The sequence below is a fragment of the Mesoplodon mirus genome (genome assembly GCF_964341445.2).
Source record: "Mesoplodon mirus genome assembly, chromosome: 8".
NCBI lineage: Eukaryota > Metazoa > Chordata > Mammalia > Artiodactyla > Ziphiidae > Mesoplodon > Mesoplodon mirus.
Window position 1 is genome coordinate 427931 of NC_138984.1, and position 17499 is coordinate 445429.

Below are 17499 nucleotides of genomic sequence, written 5' to 3' on the forward strand. Positions count from 1 at the left end.
GTTCCACACGTAGATGTATTTCTGATGTATTTGTGGGGAGGAAGGTGATCTCCACGTCTTACTCCTCTGCCATCTTGAAGGTCTCACCCCATCACTTTTTATCACTATGGTTTCTGTTTAGAAAGGCCTCTAGGCAAGTGTTGTAAACGATTTACCTCAATTTTCTTCAGGTAACTTTTGTGATTATGTTTTTAACATTTAAATATTTGATCCATAGTGAATTAATTTGGCCAAAGAAGTGTTTTATTTTTGTTTCCAAAAGGGTGGCCTGTTTTCTTTTTACTCAACATGCCTGAATTCCACCACTTTAACACGTCTCAGCACCTTTACCTCAGAGCACATTTCCATACTTCTAATCTATTTCCAGACCTGCATTAATTAATTAATTAATTAATGATTTTTAAAATATTTATTTATTTTTGGCTGCGTTGGGGGGGTCTTCGTTGCGGTGCTCAGGCTTCTCACTGCGGTGGCTTCTCTTGTTGTGGAGCACGGGCTCTAGGCGCATGGGCTTCAGAAGTTGTGGCTTGCAAGCTCTGGAGCACAGGCTCGGTAGTTGGGGCGCACGGGCTTAGTTGCTCCGCGGCATGTGGGATCCTCCCAGACCAGGGCTCAAACCTGTGTCCCCTGCACTGGCAGGCGGATTCTCAACCACTGCGCCACCAGGGAAACCCCGACCTGCATTTAATCAGCCTAACCCGCCTGTACCAAACTCTGGACGACCACCTTTTGACGTTTCCGTAACCAATAAAGCAAGCCTCTTTTCGTTAGTCTGCTTTTTATAGAGCTTCCTGTGTTTCCCAATGCTTAGCCTTCAGGACAAATGGAATTACTTCAAGTTCTTGCTAAAACGAAGAACTAAGCAAACACACAGAATTCTGTGGGAATTGCGTTAGAGAGCTGTGGTCCTCACACTGAGCATCCTACCTACAAAGCTTTGTGTCTACTCAAATTTTGAAAGCAGTTTTCAGTAGAGCTTTTTCTAGTTTCTTCCCCTATATAAGCCCTACGTATTTCTTACGTTTTTATTAATGATGGTGAATGAGCTTCTTTCATTATATTTTCATTGTCTGTGTACGGGAAAACTGCTGATTTTTAAACATCTTACAAAAACCAGTCATGTTACTGAATTCTTACTATTTCCAACTTTTCCCACTAAATTGCTGTTGGGTATTAAATAAGATAATATATGTAAACCAATATACATTCTTACGTATATATATGCATATTATCATGTGCAGATATATATATAAAACAGATTAGTTATATATAGTATGTTCCTTTTCAAAAAAACAAGAAAAAAAACTATATGAACTACAAATAATATTTTTAGGTATACACTAAACAGTAGACTCAAAAACAGAAAAAGTACTTTTCTACTTACCTCAGCTTCCTTTTCCAGCAAGATCTGGTCTTTATTCATGTCCTCATTTTCCACTTTTCTAAGAGGTGAAAAAAACTACAATTATAATATTACGGCAAATATAGTTGGTCATTTCTCATGACAGATGCTCAAAGTAAAATTTCATTTTATATTTCTGAGAAATATATCTACTGAAAATTGCATAAATTTATCATTTTTCTGATTAACGACATGAATAAGAAAATGATGAAAAATGCAATACGAAATGGAAAATTCAAGACCTCTTTCTTACTCTAAGCTGGGGTGTGGCACTTTCGACTTTACCCAAAAAGCAGTAGGTATTATCTGAAGAATACTCTTCTAAGATAAGTTATGAACAAAGACTACAACAATCGTACTTAAAAAAGGAACAGGATGTGAGTGTCCAAGCGGAGAAGCCGGCGCAGGAGGCCCTCTGAGCCCTCGAAGACATGGCTCCACGTGGGCCCACTCCCTTGGTACCACAGCCTGGCTGTATTCCTCAGACTGGGAATGTTCTTGCTGCCTCTAAGTCCTTTCTTCACATCTGGTCCCCAAATTAGTAACACCATAAAGCAGACTCTAAAGTGTACCTCATACGTATGTACGAAGGACCTTGTGTTGAAACAGGATCCAACACAAGTCTTTGGCCTTTCCATCTAGAGCTGTTCTTGATATGCAACAGTTAAAGATATCTTTTAACAGGCATAACAAAAAAAACCCACCCAAAACAAAAACAAACCCCAACCCCACGATGTGATTAAATTAGCAACAAGTATCTCCCAATAGCTTCTGAGTAGGAAACCAAATGGTGATGCTTAGTGGTCAAGGCTGAGCCAGACACACAGAGGAGAGGGGGACAGCATGACTCGAGGTGACCAAATATGGACCGAGGGGACAGCATGACTTGGGGCAACAACCTGCCGCCTCTTTTGAGCCTCTCGGATCGGAAGTTTTCATAGTGAAGGTCCTGGGTCACCTCTTGGAGATCTTGCATGTGAGTGCTGAAAGAGAAAAGGATGTACCAGGGCTATGCCATTCACATGGAAAAAACACCCAATCAAGGACACAGAACACACACACCAGGAACTAAGACCCCAGATTACTTGGTAAACAGTACACAAAGTTGCTGGAATTTCGGGATAAGGGAATGAGGCTGTGGAAACATCTACAGAGGCGCATCTGTTTGCTACCATGATAAACAACGCACAGACACACCCAGCTGGGCCACAGGGTCTCCGCCACAAGCACCACGCTTTGCATGAGATCACCACAGTGGACAGAAGGAGAGGCACAGAGGCTTTAGGAGATTGTTTAGTTAAACAATGTCTGAAACAGAGCACACTTTTCTAGAAGAACTTACGAAAAACAAGCAATTCAAACATTTGTGACTCCTTAAGCTTAACGTGTATGTCACAAAGAGCCTATTAGTGTCACCTGTGGAGAAGACCATAAATCAAAGTACTAATCTTCTGGACGAGATAGAAACAGCACTTTGCATCTTCTAATCGTCTTGGAAAACATTCATAGCTTCGGCCCAGCTTTTCCAGATACTTAAGCACTCAGCTCTGAGACAGGATCATGACAGTCAAGGGCCTGTCCCTGGAGGGCCTGGGTGCACTTTCACACCTGACATGGTGACTGAATTACATGACATAACTTGAATGCCAATTTTAATGGTATTTTTAGTGATTTTAATTCACCAAAAATTCCTAAACCAAGTGAGACCTACGTGGCCTGTAGAGCAATTTTTAGTTCTTCAAAATTTGTCTGGACCAGCCGTTCTTTGATCTCAAAATTCTGATGAAAGAGGGTTAGATTTTAGCAACACTCTTTCTTTTAGCCTCTTTATTCAAGGGCAACAGCAACGCATGTTTGTTACTAAATGTACAATTTATTTTTAGAGGAAAAAAAGTCTGCTTTTGTAGTCAGGTCTGTTCTAGCTGCTAAGAACCGACTGGAGAACCTCAAGGCTAACCGGGGCCACCTCGTCTGAGAGCCTGAGGCTGATGGGCACGCTGCATTTCAGCGGTGGCTGGAGAAGGCTCTCAGGGCCCCAAGCAGCGAAGCTGTCCAATTCCTCGCCAGAGCAAGAGGTGTCCTGTGCGTGGTGCAGCCACACCACAGGTGAGGTCTAGTCTACTCTTAGCATCAAAAAGGTCTTTGAGATTAGGAAGGAGAGTATATTAAGCTACAGGCCCCAGGTGGAAGAGGCTAGTCTGCTACAGTCCCAGAGAGGGGAGGGCCTTCCGCACCAAGCTGGGATAGCCCCGCTGCAGGAGCACAACGGAGCCGGTGTGGCTCGCAGGCCCCATGCACACCCACCCCTCGAAAGCTCTGCTCTCCAAGCCAGTGGGAACGCATGCGCGCCTTACATGAGCATCGTCCTCAGTTTCAGGAAGTCGTTGTGCTCTGGGTTCTCCACCTCCACGACGCCCCACGGGTAGAGGCGGCCTCTGACTTTCTTGCCTTTGGCTTCAATCAGCTGATTGGATCCAACCACAGAGAATGGGATACTGGCCTAGAAACAGACACACGGGGTAGACTGGCTCCACACAGGGAACCCCAACTTTCACTGCAAACACAGGAACGTGAGCACAGAATGAACACACTGCTGCCAACTACAAGGCTCACTTGGAAAGCCAATGGTACACATATTTTACTTGCAAGTGGCAGTTCTTTTCCACATGGGACAAACTGTATGAAATCAAACTAAACCTGCAGTAAGATTTCTAAGCCTCAGGTGACAGCTATGCCAGAATATCTTTAGAGCAAAACTATTACTGTGACCAAATCTACCTGGCAACCTCAGAGGCCAAGCCTTCTAAGACTGTGTGCTTTGCCAGCTCTTTCCATTTTAAATGCACTGACTACAGGAAAAAGGAGTTAGTTACACCGTGTACTTGGAGACAAAGCTCCTACCTTGAGAAGTCTAGTCTGCTCTTTAAAATCTTCATCTTCATCTGACTCTGCATCAGGTAAGTGATAGATTTTGATGTTATGTTCTTCAATTTCATCCAGAATCTGAGAGAAAGACCAAATCAGGAGCAACTGTAGCAAACTGCATACTATTTCAGTCAAGTCTAACGCATCATATTAGAAGTATGTCAGAATTATCCAAATGTCAATAATCATATTGATTAAAATCATTTTCAAATGATTTTACAAACTGCTAAAAAGGTATTCGTGCTTGCACTGAGGGACCCTCTGTCCAGAATAACAACAACAACGTATCACCACCTTCACTGCACAAAGCAGCAGACTAACAACAGTCCCGGTACAGCAGGTAAAAGGAGACCACACCACAACCAGCCTCTGGAAGGAGTCCTGCAGGTAGAGAAGGGAGGTGCGCCCAGAGGGAACATCTCCTCAAAGGCATGGAGGGGAGGACGCAAGCAAGGGTTGTGTCTTGGGAATCACAAGAAATCCAGGATGGCTGGAAGGTTAAGACACCCAGTTGGACAGGACAAAGAAATAACTGAGGTGGACAGTTCCCTGAATGCCACTAGGTGAAGGATCTAAGGGTCTGGATTTTATTCAATAGGAAAAAAGTGGTCAGCAGTGTAACCTCACAGTCTGAACCATCAACCAAGTAGTAGAGTAGCCTAGAGGGAAAGAGAAACTGGGCTGGAGTTGAAGTAAGCAGGCATTCACCAGCCAGTCTACTAAGCAGCCAGCCCCCAAGCCCCCAATGTTGGTGCTCCATCAGATGCGAGGTTGGGGCTCTGCTTTTACTCTCACGCCAGAGTCTGGACCGCCAAGGGAAGGGAGAACACAAGCCAAGTCAGCAGGAAGCACCCCTACTTCAAACCTGCTCCCCAGTTTTTTCCTCCTTAACGTGACCTAAGGGCCCTGCGTGGTCAAAGATCTTGGACGAACCCACTGTCCGCACTAAGTTGGGATTTAAGAGAAGGCCCTCCTCCCCGCACCCTCTCCCCCATGCAAGCTGGCCTTAGTCTGTTCCTAACTGCTTGTTCCCCAACGAGATGGAGAGGCTGAGCGGTGAGCGTGACCCTGCCCTGCCTGCTCCCCACTCTGCAGCAAGAAAGTGGTGGGTCAAAAATAATCACACCTCCTCACTGTGGGCGACTGCAAGAGCTACGGGACCATTCTCAGAGCCAGGGAGGTGGGCAGACGTTCTTAGACTGGGAAGGAGGAGCACAGGTACAGGGAAGAAACCAGATAAAGAGAGGGACTGCAAAGGCCCACGATTTCATTCATTTCAGCCTTTGAAGTTGAGCCCGAAGAATTGTGGACACAGGATCAGAGGTGGGTATAAAGCCTCCTAACCCTGACAGCTGCCCCTCCTCCCTGTCCGAAATGCAATGTAACATCCTATAAAAGGTGAAGTTCCCTTAAGTGTAAATTGCCGAAACACTTACTGTCAAGCATAAAAATGCCTAAGCTTTCAGGGACTCTTCCAAGGGCCTGAATATTTCCTAAAAAACTAGCAGACACTTGAGACAATAAAGGAAAAGGCTGACAAACATGAGTCCATATAATTTTAAAACTCCGCTTATGGCAGAAGACATCAAGAGAAACATGAAATAACACAAAAGTCTAACTAGGTGAAATAATCTGCAACGTGACAGTCAATGTCTAAAAATATACGAATATCTGTAAGTCAATAAAAATGCAATAAAGAGCAGCAAGGCTCTAAAACCCCAGAGAACACAGCAACGGGCTTCAAGCACCATGACAGATACTCGCACCAGCAACCAGGCAAACGCAAATTGCAACGAGGTGCCGTTTCCCATCTCTCAGAAGGGACCCTACAAATGCCGGGAGCACATCCAGAGCTGCTTCAGGGCCACAGAGGAGCAAGCTCACACTCTGCTTCGGGGGCCGCAAACGGCTACAAACTTGTTTTGAGGGAAACGCAGCCCTCTTTCAAAAACATAAACGCACATCAGTTCCTTTCTAAGAATTCGTCTGACTTACGCAGTCGTGAGACGACAGAGGCGCACCGACGCTGACAGCACGGACGTCAGTGAGGCCCGCTCTGTGCCAGCCACGGACTGTCCCAACCCACCGCCGGACTCCCCGCCCCGCCCCCACCTGCCCCCGCTCTGGCCCGGCCGCCCGGTGAGCCCAGCACGCACCCTCTTCTTCAGGCGCTCCCGCTCCTTCAGCGTGAGCGTGTCGGCTTTCGCGATGACAGGCACGATGTTCACCTTGTTGTGTATCGCCTTCATAAACGCCACATCCAAGGGCTTAAGTCTAAAAGTCATGTTTAAGGGAAGAATAAGGAGACCACACTGAACTTTTTTCTCTCAAAATTACCCCAATTCTTATAATAAAATATGCAGCTTGGAGGAAAGTTGGAAACCCACACAGTAAACACGAAATCTTAATCTACACACCAGGTTTCCATGGTAAATGCTTACTTACCCATGTCCGAAGGGGGAAATAAAGTAAAAGCAACAGTGCACCCTGTTATCGACGATGTGCCTTCTGTTCAGACCACTCTCATCGTGCAGGTACCGTTCAAACTGCTCATCGATGTAGGAGATGATTGTCTTAAAGCTGAGAGAGACACAAATACGAGTAATCACAGGATGCAAGAGGCAGCTGTCTCAAACTTCAAAGGCAAAACGAGCTGTTCTACCCCCTGCCTCTCCAGCAGGCGTGATTTAATAATTCAACTGTAAGATGGGAACAGAAAACCGACTCCTAGGTTTGGCAAGATGGAGGCTTTCGGAAACTGTGCTAAGAATCATTTCCTTAAGTGTTGAAGGTCAAAAGCCTGGATGGGATAGGTTACAAAGAGGCTGAGCTGACTGACTGAAGACAGTCAGTCGGGGCAGCGTGGGAGCGGAACACGGGTCAAGGACAGGGGAGCTGAGGGGTGCCTGCGGAAGGAAGGGAGAAACCCCCGGTGAAGGAGAAAGACACAAGAAAGCCTTCTCCTCCTTCCTTCCCTCCTCTCATTAGTGCTGGAAAGTTGGTGCTTTATGTTTACGGGGATTAGAACCAGGAGAGTTTGTACAATGAAGGCGTATTCTCTGCAAGGTACAGGGGACAGACTGCTCTTACATTCTGCTTCTGGGTTTCTTTACTTGTGCAAATGGTGCCAACAAGCAGCCAGTCACAGACACTAGCTCTTGAGCAAGTCTCTTAAGAGATTTCATCTTCTTGAATATGGAAAAGAGAAAGGCTGTACTACCATATCTTGTCCACTGGCCATGGTCCAAATCAAGGTGCTTTATTTATTCTAGCATTTGCTGTATGGTTGGCTTTGTGATATCAGATCTCACTAGAATGCTCTTACAGAAAAAAATACTCATTCCCTGTGAAATTCCTCATTTAAAATGCCATAATTAAAATGATTTAAATTGTCTCATTGTTTTATTATACACAGCTACCCCAAACCCAGCAATCAGTCATTAACATTACAGACTGAAATATGTGGAAACAAACATAAGCAGGCACACGGCCTCGTCACCGGCGGGGCTCTGGGGCACGTACCAATCCCTGCAGTTGATGGCGTCCCCGTAGCCTGGTGTGTCCACCACGGTCAGCCGCAGCTTGACTCCTCGCTCTTCAATCTCAACAGTTGAAGCCTCAATTTGGACAGTTCTTTCAATTTTCTCTAAAAAAAAGAAGCAGCAAACTTAATAAGAGAACGTACCTTAAAATAGAGCCAGTTTGCAAAAATGAGAAATTACCTGTTACTTTCTTATTATTAAACAAATGACTCAGAAGTTCACTATCTCTCTTTAAGGACAGTTCTCAGAAGGTAACATGAGGACTGTGTAAAAATGACCCAGGGTCAGCAAGGGAAACATCGCAGCTAGGATTAAAGGGCTGCTTGGGAGTTGAAAATTGTAATTTCTGATTCCTGGGACAAAAGGAACAATTAATGAATTCATTTAAAAACTGTCCAAGGGCTGCAGTCGTGTTGTGGTGGCCCAAGTCCCAGACTGATGTATGCACAGTTCATTCACTCAACAAGCCTCACGAAGCCCAGTGTCCAGTGCTGGACGCTAACACCTAGGGGAAGAGGTCAGATGACACCTATGCCCACAGAAATCTTCTGTGTATGCCGGTTTTTTCATGAGAACACTGATCCTCCCATCAAACATACAACAAAGGCAGGAACTATTACACTTTGTAGACAAAGAAAACAAGCTTGGAGAAGATGGACCATGGTACATGGTCTGAGTGTGTATAATCGAGATCCAAGGACGTCAGGTGCAGCACACCTTTCCCTACCTGACTGATGTTCTCCTTGTGTCTAGAGCCAAACAAAAACAAACAAAACACAAAGCTAAGGCACAAAATACTAATTATGCACTCTGTAGCAGCTTTCACGTAGTGCAGCGTGGAAACTTCTGTACCTGCGGCTCCAGGTATGACTCTTTCTGGGTAGAGGTCAGTCAGGAAGAGGCTGTTTATGAGAGTTGATTTTCCGAGACCTGATTCACCTTGAAACAAAAAGGAAATTGATGTCGTGATGTTTTATGTGTGACACAGTCAAATCTGCGGAGTGTTTACATGAGGCCTGGACCTGGACTAAGTGCCTCACAAACATCTGTCTCTGCATCCCATGTGACGACTGTGAAAATGGCACAACCCTTCCGGTCCCACTGATGGGGGAATAGAGGCTCCAAGGTCAGTAGCCTGTGTGCTCAGAGTGCTGTCCAGAGCAAGGCCTCAACTGGAATCCAGGTCTGTGAGGCTCCAGAATCCGTTAAGATCATAAACACATTGTGACCTCTTCCCAAGTATGTGGAATGGACTTGAGGTGGGTTTTTATTTTTTGAGAAAAGGAATGCACAGTAGGTTTTCAGGTATGGGCTCCACTAACCCTTAAACTCATCATGTTTCAGAGAACTGAACACACACACACGTCAACAACACCCAGCTTCCCAAGCTGTGGCATCAGGGCACGGAGGACGGATGGACAGCTAACCCTTGCGCACAACTGGTCTGCCATCTCCCCTGTGACAACAAGGCAGGAGCAGGCCCTCTGCCCTCTTCCTGTTTCACTCACAGCCCCACATCCCACCGCTGGCAACCATCGTACGTCAGGCAACTTCCTGCTCACTTTGCTGAGTATAACGCGACCAATTCGGGCAGCACATAGCCACTCAAGCATTTAACGAGTTAAAAATTCCACTTAAACCACTGTGTATCACGTATTATGAATATTTGAAGTTTAACTTCAAAGAAGATGCAAAATACCAAAAATTAAAATTTCTATTCCAAGGAAGCATGAACAGATTCCAACACTTTACTGGAGGTCATCATCTAAGGCTTAAGTTTGCATGTATTGGTCCGACTGTCCCCTGGGCACCTCGGTGCGACCCCCTTTCTGCTAAGTGCCTGCACAGCCTGTGGAAGGAGCATACATCTGATTTAAAAATTACCTCTGGGAAAATCAAGAAGACTGAATCTGAAATTTGTAGACATACACAATTAGGACTGCACTTCAACTAGACTGCAATTTTCATAGATGAAAAGGAACATTAAAAGGACAAAAACAGAATTACATTTTGAACATGTCCAAATATAAGAGAGTAAGAATATGACTAAATACACACTATCCCAGCAAGTTGTCCTTTTAATAAAGTGTCCAGCAACGCCCTTTTACACGTTCACTACACTTGCAGGGGACTTCACCAGGATGTGCCAAGTCCTCTCCCCGAGTGCCAGGCACAGGTGTAGGTGCGGGGACACAGCAGACAACAGGATGGGTGAGTCCCTGCTCCCATGGAGTCTGGCAGTCCAGCAGGGGAAGATGACAGGCAAAGCCACTCTGTCACCGACTGAATGGTGAGAGCTGTGACTAATACAGCTGAAAAGCGACCAAGGCCAGAAGACAGCTGAGCAAAGGTGTCTGAGTGGAGATGGCTGATTCTAAATTATGAATCTTAATTTTAAGGGTATAAGTGATTATTTCACTTGGAATAGCTTTTGGGTAACATCTACAAATGATTTGCTTATTAACTCAGAACATGTTGCCACCCTTGGGCTGAATCTCTGAGCACACCTAGCTTTGCTCTAATACTTTTCACTAGTATCTCTATCCCAGCTGGGAGTGTCCCAAATAGGGGCCTTTAGATGGGGGAAACAAGACGCGAATGAAGGTGTGGACGTGTAAATCCATCACCATCCAAAACTATTAACGCAAACCGAACAGCACACCCTCTCCGCTGCGTCTGGCAGCTCTGGCTCAGCACACAACTAATTAGCCTCTGAGGCTGGTCGCTGCTGCTGCCCCTACCGACAGCCCGTTTCTCTGCACTGCCAAGCAACGTCCCGTCGTGTGGATACAACACAACCTGCTGCTGGACAGACACCTGAGCTGTGTCCAGAACACTGGCTTCGGGCATTCACACCCCCTCTGGGACGTGCTACCGCTTCTCTGGGGTAAACACCTAGGAGGGGACCGCTGAGTCACAGGGTGCGTGTGTAAGTGCGAGGGAAGGGCACACTTTGCCTTCTCACCAGCTGCTCCGCTGCTGACACCTGCACTGCCTGCCCGTAGCACCTGAGCCGGTCTGGCGGGTCTGCGGGGCTGCCCCATGGTGCTTTTCACGTGTTTCCCTGATGACTGAAGAGGACGTCATCGTGTGCTTACCACCCATCTGTTTACCTCCCGTGAAATGTCTCTTCAAATCTTTTGACCCTTTTTGCAATTGGGTCATTTGTGTCTTACTAAGCCTGTGAGAACTTTTGTATTCTAGATATAAGTCCTGTGTCGCATATACTACGATGTGAATACTTTCTCAGTTTAGGGCCTATCTTCTTACTGGTGCCTTTTGAAGAAGGCAAATCTTGAGTGAAGCACAACGTATTATTTTATTTTGTGACTAGTGCTCTTCGTGTCCTAAGCAATCCGCGTGCTCCAAAGTCATAAACGTTTTTAAAGCAATTCTCTCCTAGACTTTTTATAGCTTTCCAACTAGGTCAACAATCCATCCTGAGTTTACTGTTGATGCTCAGTGTGAAGGAGGGGCTAGACTTTACTTTTTTCCCAAACAATCACGCAATTGCTAGAGCACTATTTGTAAAAGGACTAACCCCTTCCCATGCTGAATTACCTTGGCACTTTACTCAAAAATCAGCTGACCATATACATGTGGTCTGGGCTGTCATTTTATGCAGTTGATCTCCATGCCTACCTTACACACTGCTGTGGATTTTGATGGAAATCAGATTGTTCTGTCATATTCTAGGCCCTCTGTATTTACATTTGCACTTTAGAATCAGATCATTAATTCCTGTTTTTCAAAAGACTGCTGTGGGGGCTTCCCTGGTGGCGCAGTGGTTGAGAGTCCGCCTGCCGACGCAGGGGACACGGGTTCGTGCCCCGGTCCGGGAAGATCCCACATGCCACGGAGCAGCTGGGCCCGTGAGCCATGGCCGCTGAGCCTGCACGTCCGGAGCCTGTGCTCCGCAACGGGAGAGGCCACAACAGTGAGAGGCCCGCATACTGCAAAAAAAAAGAAAGACTGCTGTGCTTGGGGAGGCAGGACACCTGAAGAGCCCCACTCCACGAGCGGGTGAGGTCTCGCAACTCAGTCAGCTTTCCTTTGGTTTTTTCAGCTGTGTTTTGAAGTTTTCAGTGTTGGACTTACATTTTGTTAAAAAATTTTTTTTACGTTTAATACTTTAAAAAAATATTTATTTTTATTTTTATTTTTGGCTGCGCCGGGTCTTAGCTGTGGCATGCGGGATCTTTTTGTTGCGGTTCGAGTGCTCGGTAGTTGCAGTGCGCGGGGCTTAGCTGCCCCGCAGCATGTGGGATCTTAGTTCCCCGACCAGGGATTGAACCCGCATCCCTTGCATTGGAAGGCAGATTCTTAACCACTGGACTGCCAGGGAAGTCCCCACATTTTGTTATATTATCCCTAAGCAGTATGTACCTTTTATATTACTATAAATGGTCCTGTCTTTTAAAAAGATTTTATCATTGTGATTGTTCTTGATATTGTATTTCTAAGTTCATTTTTAAATTACTTGCTGGTAATTATAGAAATAAAGTTGATTTTTGTATACTGACCGGAACCTGCAATCTTGCTAAACTTTACCTATTAGATCTAGCAGCTTTGTAGTTTTCTTACGATTTTAACATACACAAATCATGTTATTTGCCATTAAAGAGATTTTACTTCTTTCTCTAAGTTTTTCATGAGTAAGAGTAATGCTAACTATAGGTATTTCCCCTTTAGAACCAAAGTGACTGATCTCCAGTGTTAAACCACACATTCCTGCGATCAACCCCATTCATTTAGGATGCACAGTCAGGCCTGCCATGACACTTGCTTTGAAAGTGACAATTTGTTCCAACACAACTGATATATTATGTAACAATTTCAGCATAATACAAACGTTGCATTTACTTATGTGTGATTTCACTGGTGAGAAACTAGGTCTACCCAGCAGAATCAAACCACAAAGGGAACACTCCTCCCAAGGCATACACCACAGCTACCAGCTGACATATTACAAGCCACAGCCACTCACCTCCAGTGTCCCAACTGTCCCCCCATCCTCGGATGCCCTCCTTCCACAGCCTCACAGTAACAAACAGGCTGCAACCGTCCTGATGTCCACTTTCACAAACTTCAGTTCAGTGGCTTATCTGGTGGAGTAATTTTCATTTAACCATTTAACGTGTGAAACTGAGATCATTTTTACTATGTTCCTAACATGTCACTGAGGAAGGTTTTGAGTACTGTGTCCCTATTTTCCCTGCATGGTGCTTTTTAGGAACACACATATATTGTGTTACAGTAGAACTGACTGTATTCAGTCAGTTGCTACAATTTTAGTAAGGTGTCTGTGTCTAGACTCATGAGGAATTAAGTCTACTTTTCTCATCGTTTGCAATAGGGCAGTGCTTGGCCTAATACTCTCATAATGCAGCACATGTCTGGTGAATGTTCCACGTGCCTTAAAAGAACGGGTATCCTGCAGCTGTTCAGCACGGTGCTCTGTATGTCAGCTGGGCTGTATTGTTTGATAGCGTAACTTAAATATTCGACAACATTACTGACTTTCTATCTGCTTCATACGCTACTGCGAGGAGTGTTAAAAACTCCTGTCCTCACAGATTTGTCTTTCTCCCATCAGACTCTGCGTCATGCACATTTTAGATGATGTTGTTTTGAACAGATCCCTTTCTCGTTATGATATAAAGTTCTTCCTCTCTGGGAATATTCAGGTAGTAGACCTAAAGTCTGCTTTGTCTGATAGTAATTCAGCCACTTCAGCTTTATGACTGGGGCTTGCACCACAATGTCCCATTCTTTGTTTTTTTTTAATCTATTTATCTATCTATTTATTTATTTATATATTTTTTTGCTTTACGCGGGCTTCTCACTGCTGTGGCCTCTCCCGTTGCGGAGCACAGGCTCTGGACGCGCAGGCTCAGCGGCCATGGCTCACGGGCCCAGCCGCTCTGCGGCATGTGGGATCTTCCTAGACCAGGGCACGAACCCGTGTCCCCTGCATCGGCAGGCGGACTCTCAACCACTGCGCCACCAGGGAAGCCCCTGAATACTTTTTTGTATTCTATTTTATCAAAGCTATTGGCTTTTAGCCAAATCTTTATTTTTCTAGTGGATGCTCTTAAGTTCACAATGTGAACCATTAACCCAGCATCTTCCTTTCAATAATGTTCTGTCACCTCACACGTAACGTAAGAAGTTCATAGCCGCACGCTTCTACTCACCCTCTGTCCTCTGTGCTATCCTTGTTCATTTTATTCCTACATGTTACACACTATCAATTATCTTTGAAAGAAATTAAGAAGTCTTATTTTTACCAACACATTTGCCATTTCCAGTGCTCTCCCTTCTGCACCAACTTGAAAACCTCATTTAATCTTCCTTACGGTATACGTCTGATACTGATAAATTCTTTCCGCTTATTTATCTGAAGATGTCTTTATCTTCTTTCTAAACTTCATTTTTAAAGGTTATTTTTGACAAACACAGAATCCTAGGCTGATAGTTTTGTAATTTCAGTACTGTAAACTGTCATTCCACATGGCTTACATTATTCCTGATGGGCAGTCAGTGGTCCTTCTTACCTCTGACCCTATGTAATGTTTTTTTTTCTGGCTTCTTGTAAGATTTTTCCATTTATCAGTGGTTTTCACCATCTGATTACATGCCCTGGTGTGCTTTTCTTTATATTTATTCTGCTTGGTGTTTTAGTTTGGATGCTTTCTATTGCCCCCGTTCTTCTGCAGTATACAATTTGCTGTTAGGCCCATCAAAAAAATTTTCATCTCAGACGTTGTATACATTTTTTAATCTCTAAAAGTTCCATTTTGTTCTTTTCTGGATCTGTTTCTACTGCTTGATTTCTGTCCTGGTTATGGGCCATTTTTTCCCCCTTCTTTGCATATCCAGGAACTTTTTACTGGATGCTCAGTATTGTGAAGATTATACTGTAAGTGTCTAGATTTTAATGTCCTTCTTTAATGAGTGATGTGTTTTTGTCCTGGCAAGTAGGTAATTCATTTGTAAAGAAGCTTGATCCTTTCAAGGTTCGTTTATAAGCTTTGTTAGGGTTTAGAACAGCCTTTATGTGAGTTTAGCCCTACTCCTAAGCAAGGACATTCCTGAATGTCATGGGTGTTCAGTAAGATTTCCCCCCGGTCGGCTGGAATTCCATTGTCTCCTTGACCCCTTTCCAGCTCTCCAACTCCATCCATGCAGTCTCCTTCCTGGTGGTTCTATTTTGCCTGGCTTCATGGAGGCTTCCCCGACCCATATACAAGTTACTGTTCAGCCATGGTGCCACAGGACCCCCAGTGCAGATGTGCGAAGTCGTTCTCTTCTGTGGAACTCTGCCTGCGACCTCAGCTTCCCCGAACTGTGGTCTCATTCTTCAGCCGAGACTAACTGTGTTAGGTTTACTCCTCCCTGGGAAAAGGGAAGGTGGATGGCAGAAAGCTGGAGTAACTTTATAGTTCATAGAATTTTTTTTCCTTCTCTCAAGGACCAAAGTCCTGCATTGCCTGTTCAATGTCTTAAAAGGGCTGTTTCATATATCTTGCCGAGCCTCCTGGTTATTTAGGTCAAGAGGACTAGCCTGGTACAGCTTTTTCAGGGTTTGGCAAACTGCAGCTCTCCTGCAAATCTAGCCCTCTACCACATGAACAAAACAGAGCTCACTGGGACAGCTGTGCCTGTTTGTTCATGGGTCGTCTATGGCTGGTTCCCACGACGATAGTGGAGCTAACAGCTGCACCAAAAGCTGTAAGGCTCACAAAGCCTTAAATATTTACTATCTGACCCTTTACAGAAAGAGCTTGTCAATCCCTGAGTTATTCTATCAGGGCCAGAAGTAACTGTCTGGTTTTAAAGCTCTAACTTAAGTAACCATGTGACAGACTGCACGGCATTTCTCTTTTCTACTAGGAACTGGAATTTGCATTATTAACATCATCATGGGGCTTCCCTGGTGGCGCAGTGGTTGAGAGTCCGCCTGCCAATGCAGGGGACACGGGTTTGTGCCCTGGTCTGGGAAGATCCCACATGCCGCAGAGCGGCTGGGCCCGTGAGCCATGGCCGCTGAGCCTGCATGTCCGGAGCCTGTGCTCTGCAACGGGAGAGGCCACAACACTGAGAGGCCTGCGTACCGCAAAAAAAAAAAAAAACAAAAAAAAACATCGTCATGTAATTGTGCTCCTAAAACATGTCTCCATTCACTTCTCTGGGCCTAGGGTCCCACAGTTTTTTCATCTCAGATTTGTGAACTGTTTATCCCAGAAAACAATCGTTTGTCCCACTCATGCATGACCACCCATCAAGCTTTTCCAGTGGCTACCTCAGCATTTGGGGAGAATTTTGCGATTATCAGGAATGAAATAAAATGTGATGTGGTAAGCAGAATTAATAGTTCATCAAGTTAAGTTTGTTATGGACACACTGAAACAGAATATATATGCTATAATCCATGATAATATATATCTGATATAATAGAAATTTCAGGTAACCACTCAATTTCAAACGATTTTAAGTACTTATTTTAAAATACGTGTGTGTAGTAAGGGTTGTTCCTTGTTTAAAATATACCCACCAGAAAAAGTTGAACAGTTCTTTTTATGAGTATTAAATAAACATGCTTCTGGTTAATTATAAGTATTTGTTATCTTTCAAGTGTAACAAATTACTGTAAAATTCAAGAGGCCTAATCCAACAACAAACATTTATCATCTCATGGACTCATGGGGACAGGAGTTCGGGAGTGTCTAAGGTGGGCAGTTATGGCTTGAGGGTCTCTCTGTGGTGACAGTGCTGTTGGCCAGGATGGCGGTCACCAGCAGGCTTAACTGGGGCTGGAGGACATTTCTGAGATGGTCACTGACACGGTTACTGGCAGGCCTCAGTGCCTTGCCTTGCAGGACTTCTCTATGGGGTGTCCCGACAGTGACTGATTCAAGAGAAGGCAAGGCACAGGCCACGGTGTCTATGACCCGGTCTCCATGGCACACACCTTCATCTGCACAACGTCCTACTGGCTACATGAGTGAGCCCTGCTCAGTGGGGAAGGGGCTAGAAAGCATCATGGACACCAGGCAGCAAGGATTTGGGGGGCGGTGGGGGGGGGCTTCAGAGGCCAGCTGTCACAATGAGCAAACACTTTCACTACATACAAGCAAGAAAATGACAGAAAAATTATAATTCTGCACTTCAGCAAAATTTTCTAAAGAAGTTTTTTTTCCAAAATCCCAAGTTATTTGACTCCGTCAACAAAGGAATCTTCCCTGTGACTTTTAGGTCATGTTATTATACTCCACAGGTTGGGAAAAGGAGATATGCACATATTTAATAACTTGAGAGTACAAGTTAGTTTCTTACCAACCACCATTAGCGTGAATTCAAAACCTTTTTTCACTGATTTTCGATGAACTTGATTGGGAAGATTTGCAAATCCAACATAGCCAGGAGTTTCTGGATTTATAAACTGAGTTGGTTGTTGCTAAAAAAAAGAACAAATAAACACCTTATTAGTTGCTTTTAAGGAATTATTAAACCTGTGACAAACACACATATCCTTAGTTCTCACAAATCAAAAAAGTATACACATAAATCGATACTTCCAAAAAGTCACTGCTATCAGAAAACTGATGGTATTCATTTGAAAATATT

At 44.6% G+C, this 17499-nt stretch overlaps 1 protein-coding gene across 3 annotated transcripts in view; it reads right to left on the reverse strand.

Moving 5' to 3' along the window:
• SEPTIN2 (septin 2) overlaps positions 1–17499 on the reverse strand; it is a 33797-nt gene that overhangs the window by 7316 nt on the left and 8982 nt on the right. For all 3 annotated transcript variants that reach the window (XM_082630645.1, XM_082630647.1, XM_082630646.1), the window contains exons 3-11: positions 17209–17329; positions 8722–8808; positions 7850–7973; positions 6773–6907; positions 6484–6601; positions 4304–4405; positions 3757–3902; positions 2302–2385; positions 1385–1442 (exon numbers count right to left, since the gene is read on the reverse strand). In XM_082630645.1, the coding sequence (XP_082486771.1) occupies positions 1385–1442; positions 2302–2385; positions 3757–3902; positions 4304–4405; positions 6484–6601; positions 6773–6907; positions 7850–7973; positions 8722–8808; positions 17209–17329 (975 nt within the window). The remainder of the gene's footprint in view (positions 1–1384; positions 1443–2301; positions 2386–3756; positions 3903–4303; positions 4406–6483; positions 6602–6772; positions 6908–7849; positions 7974–8721; positions 8809–17208; positions 17330–17499) is intronic.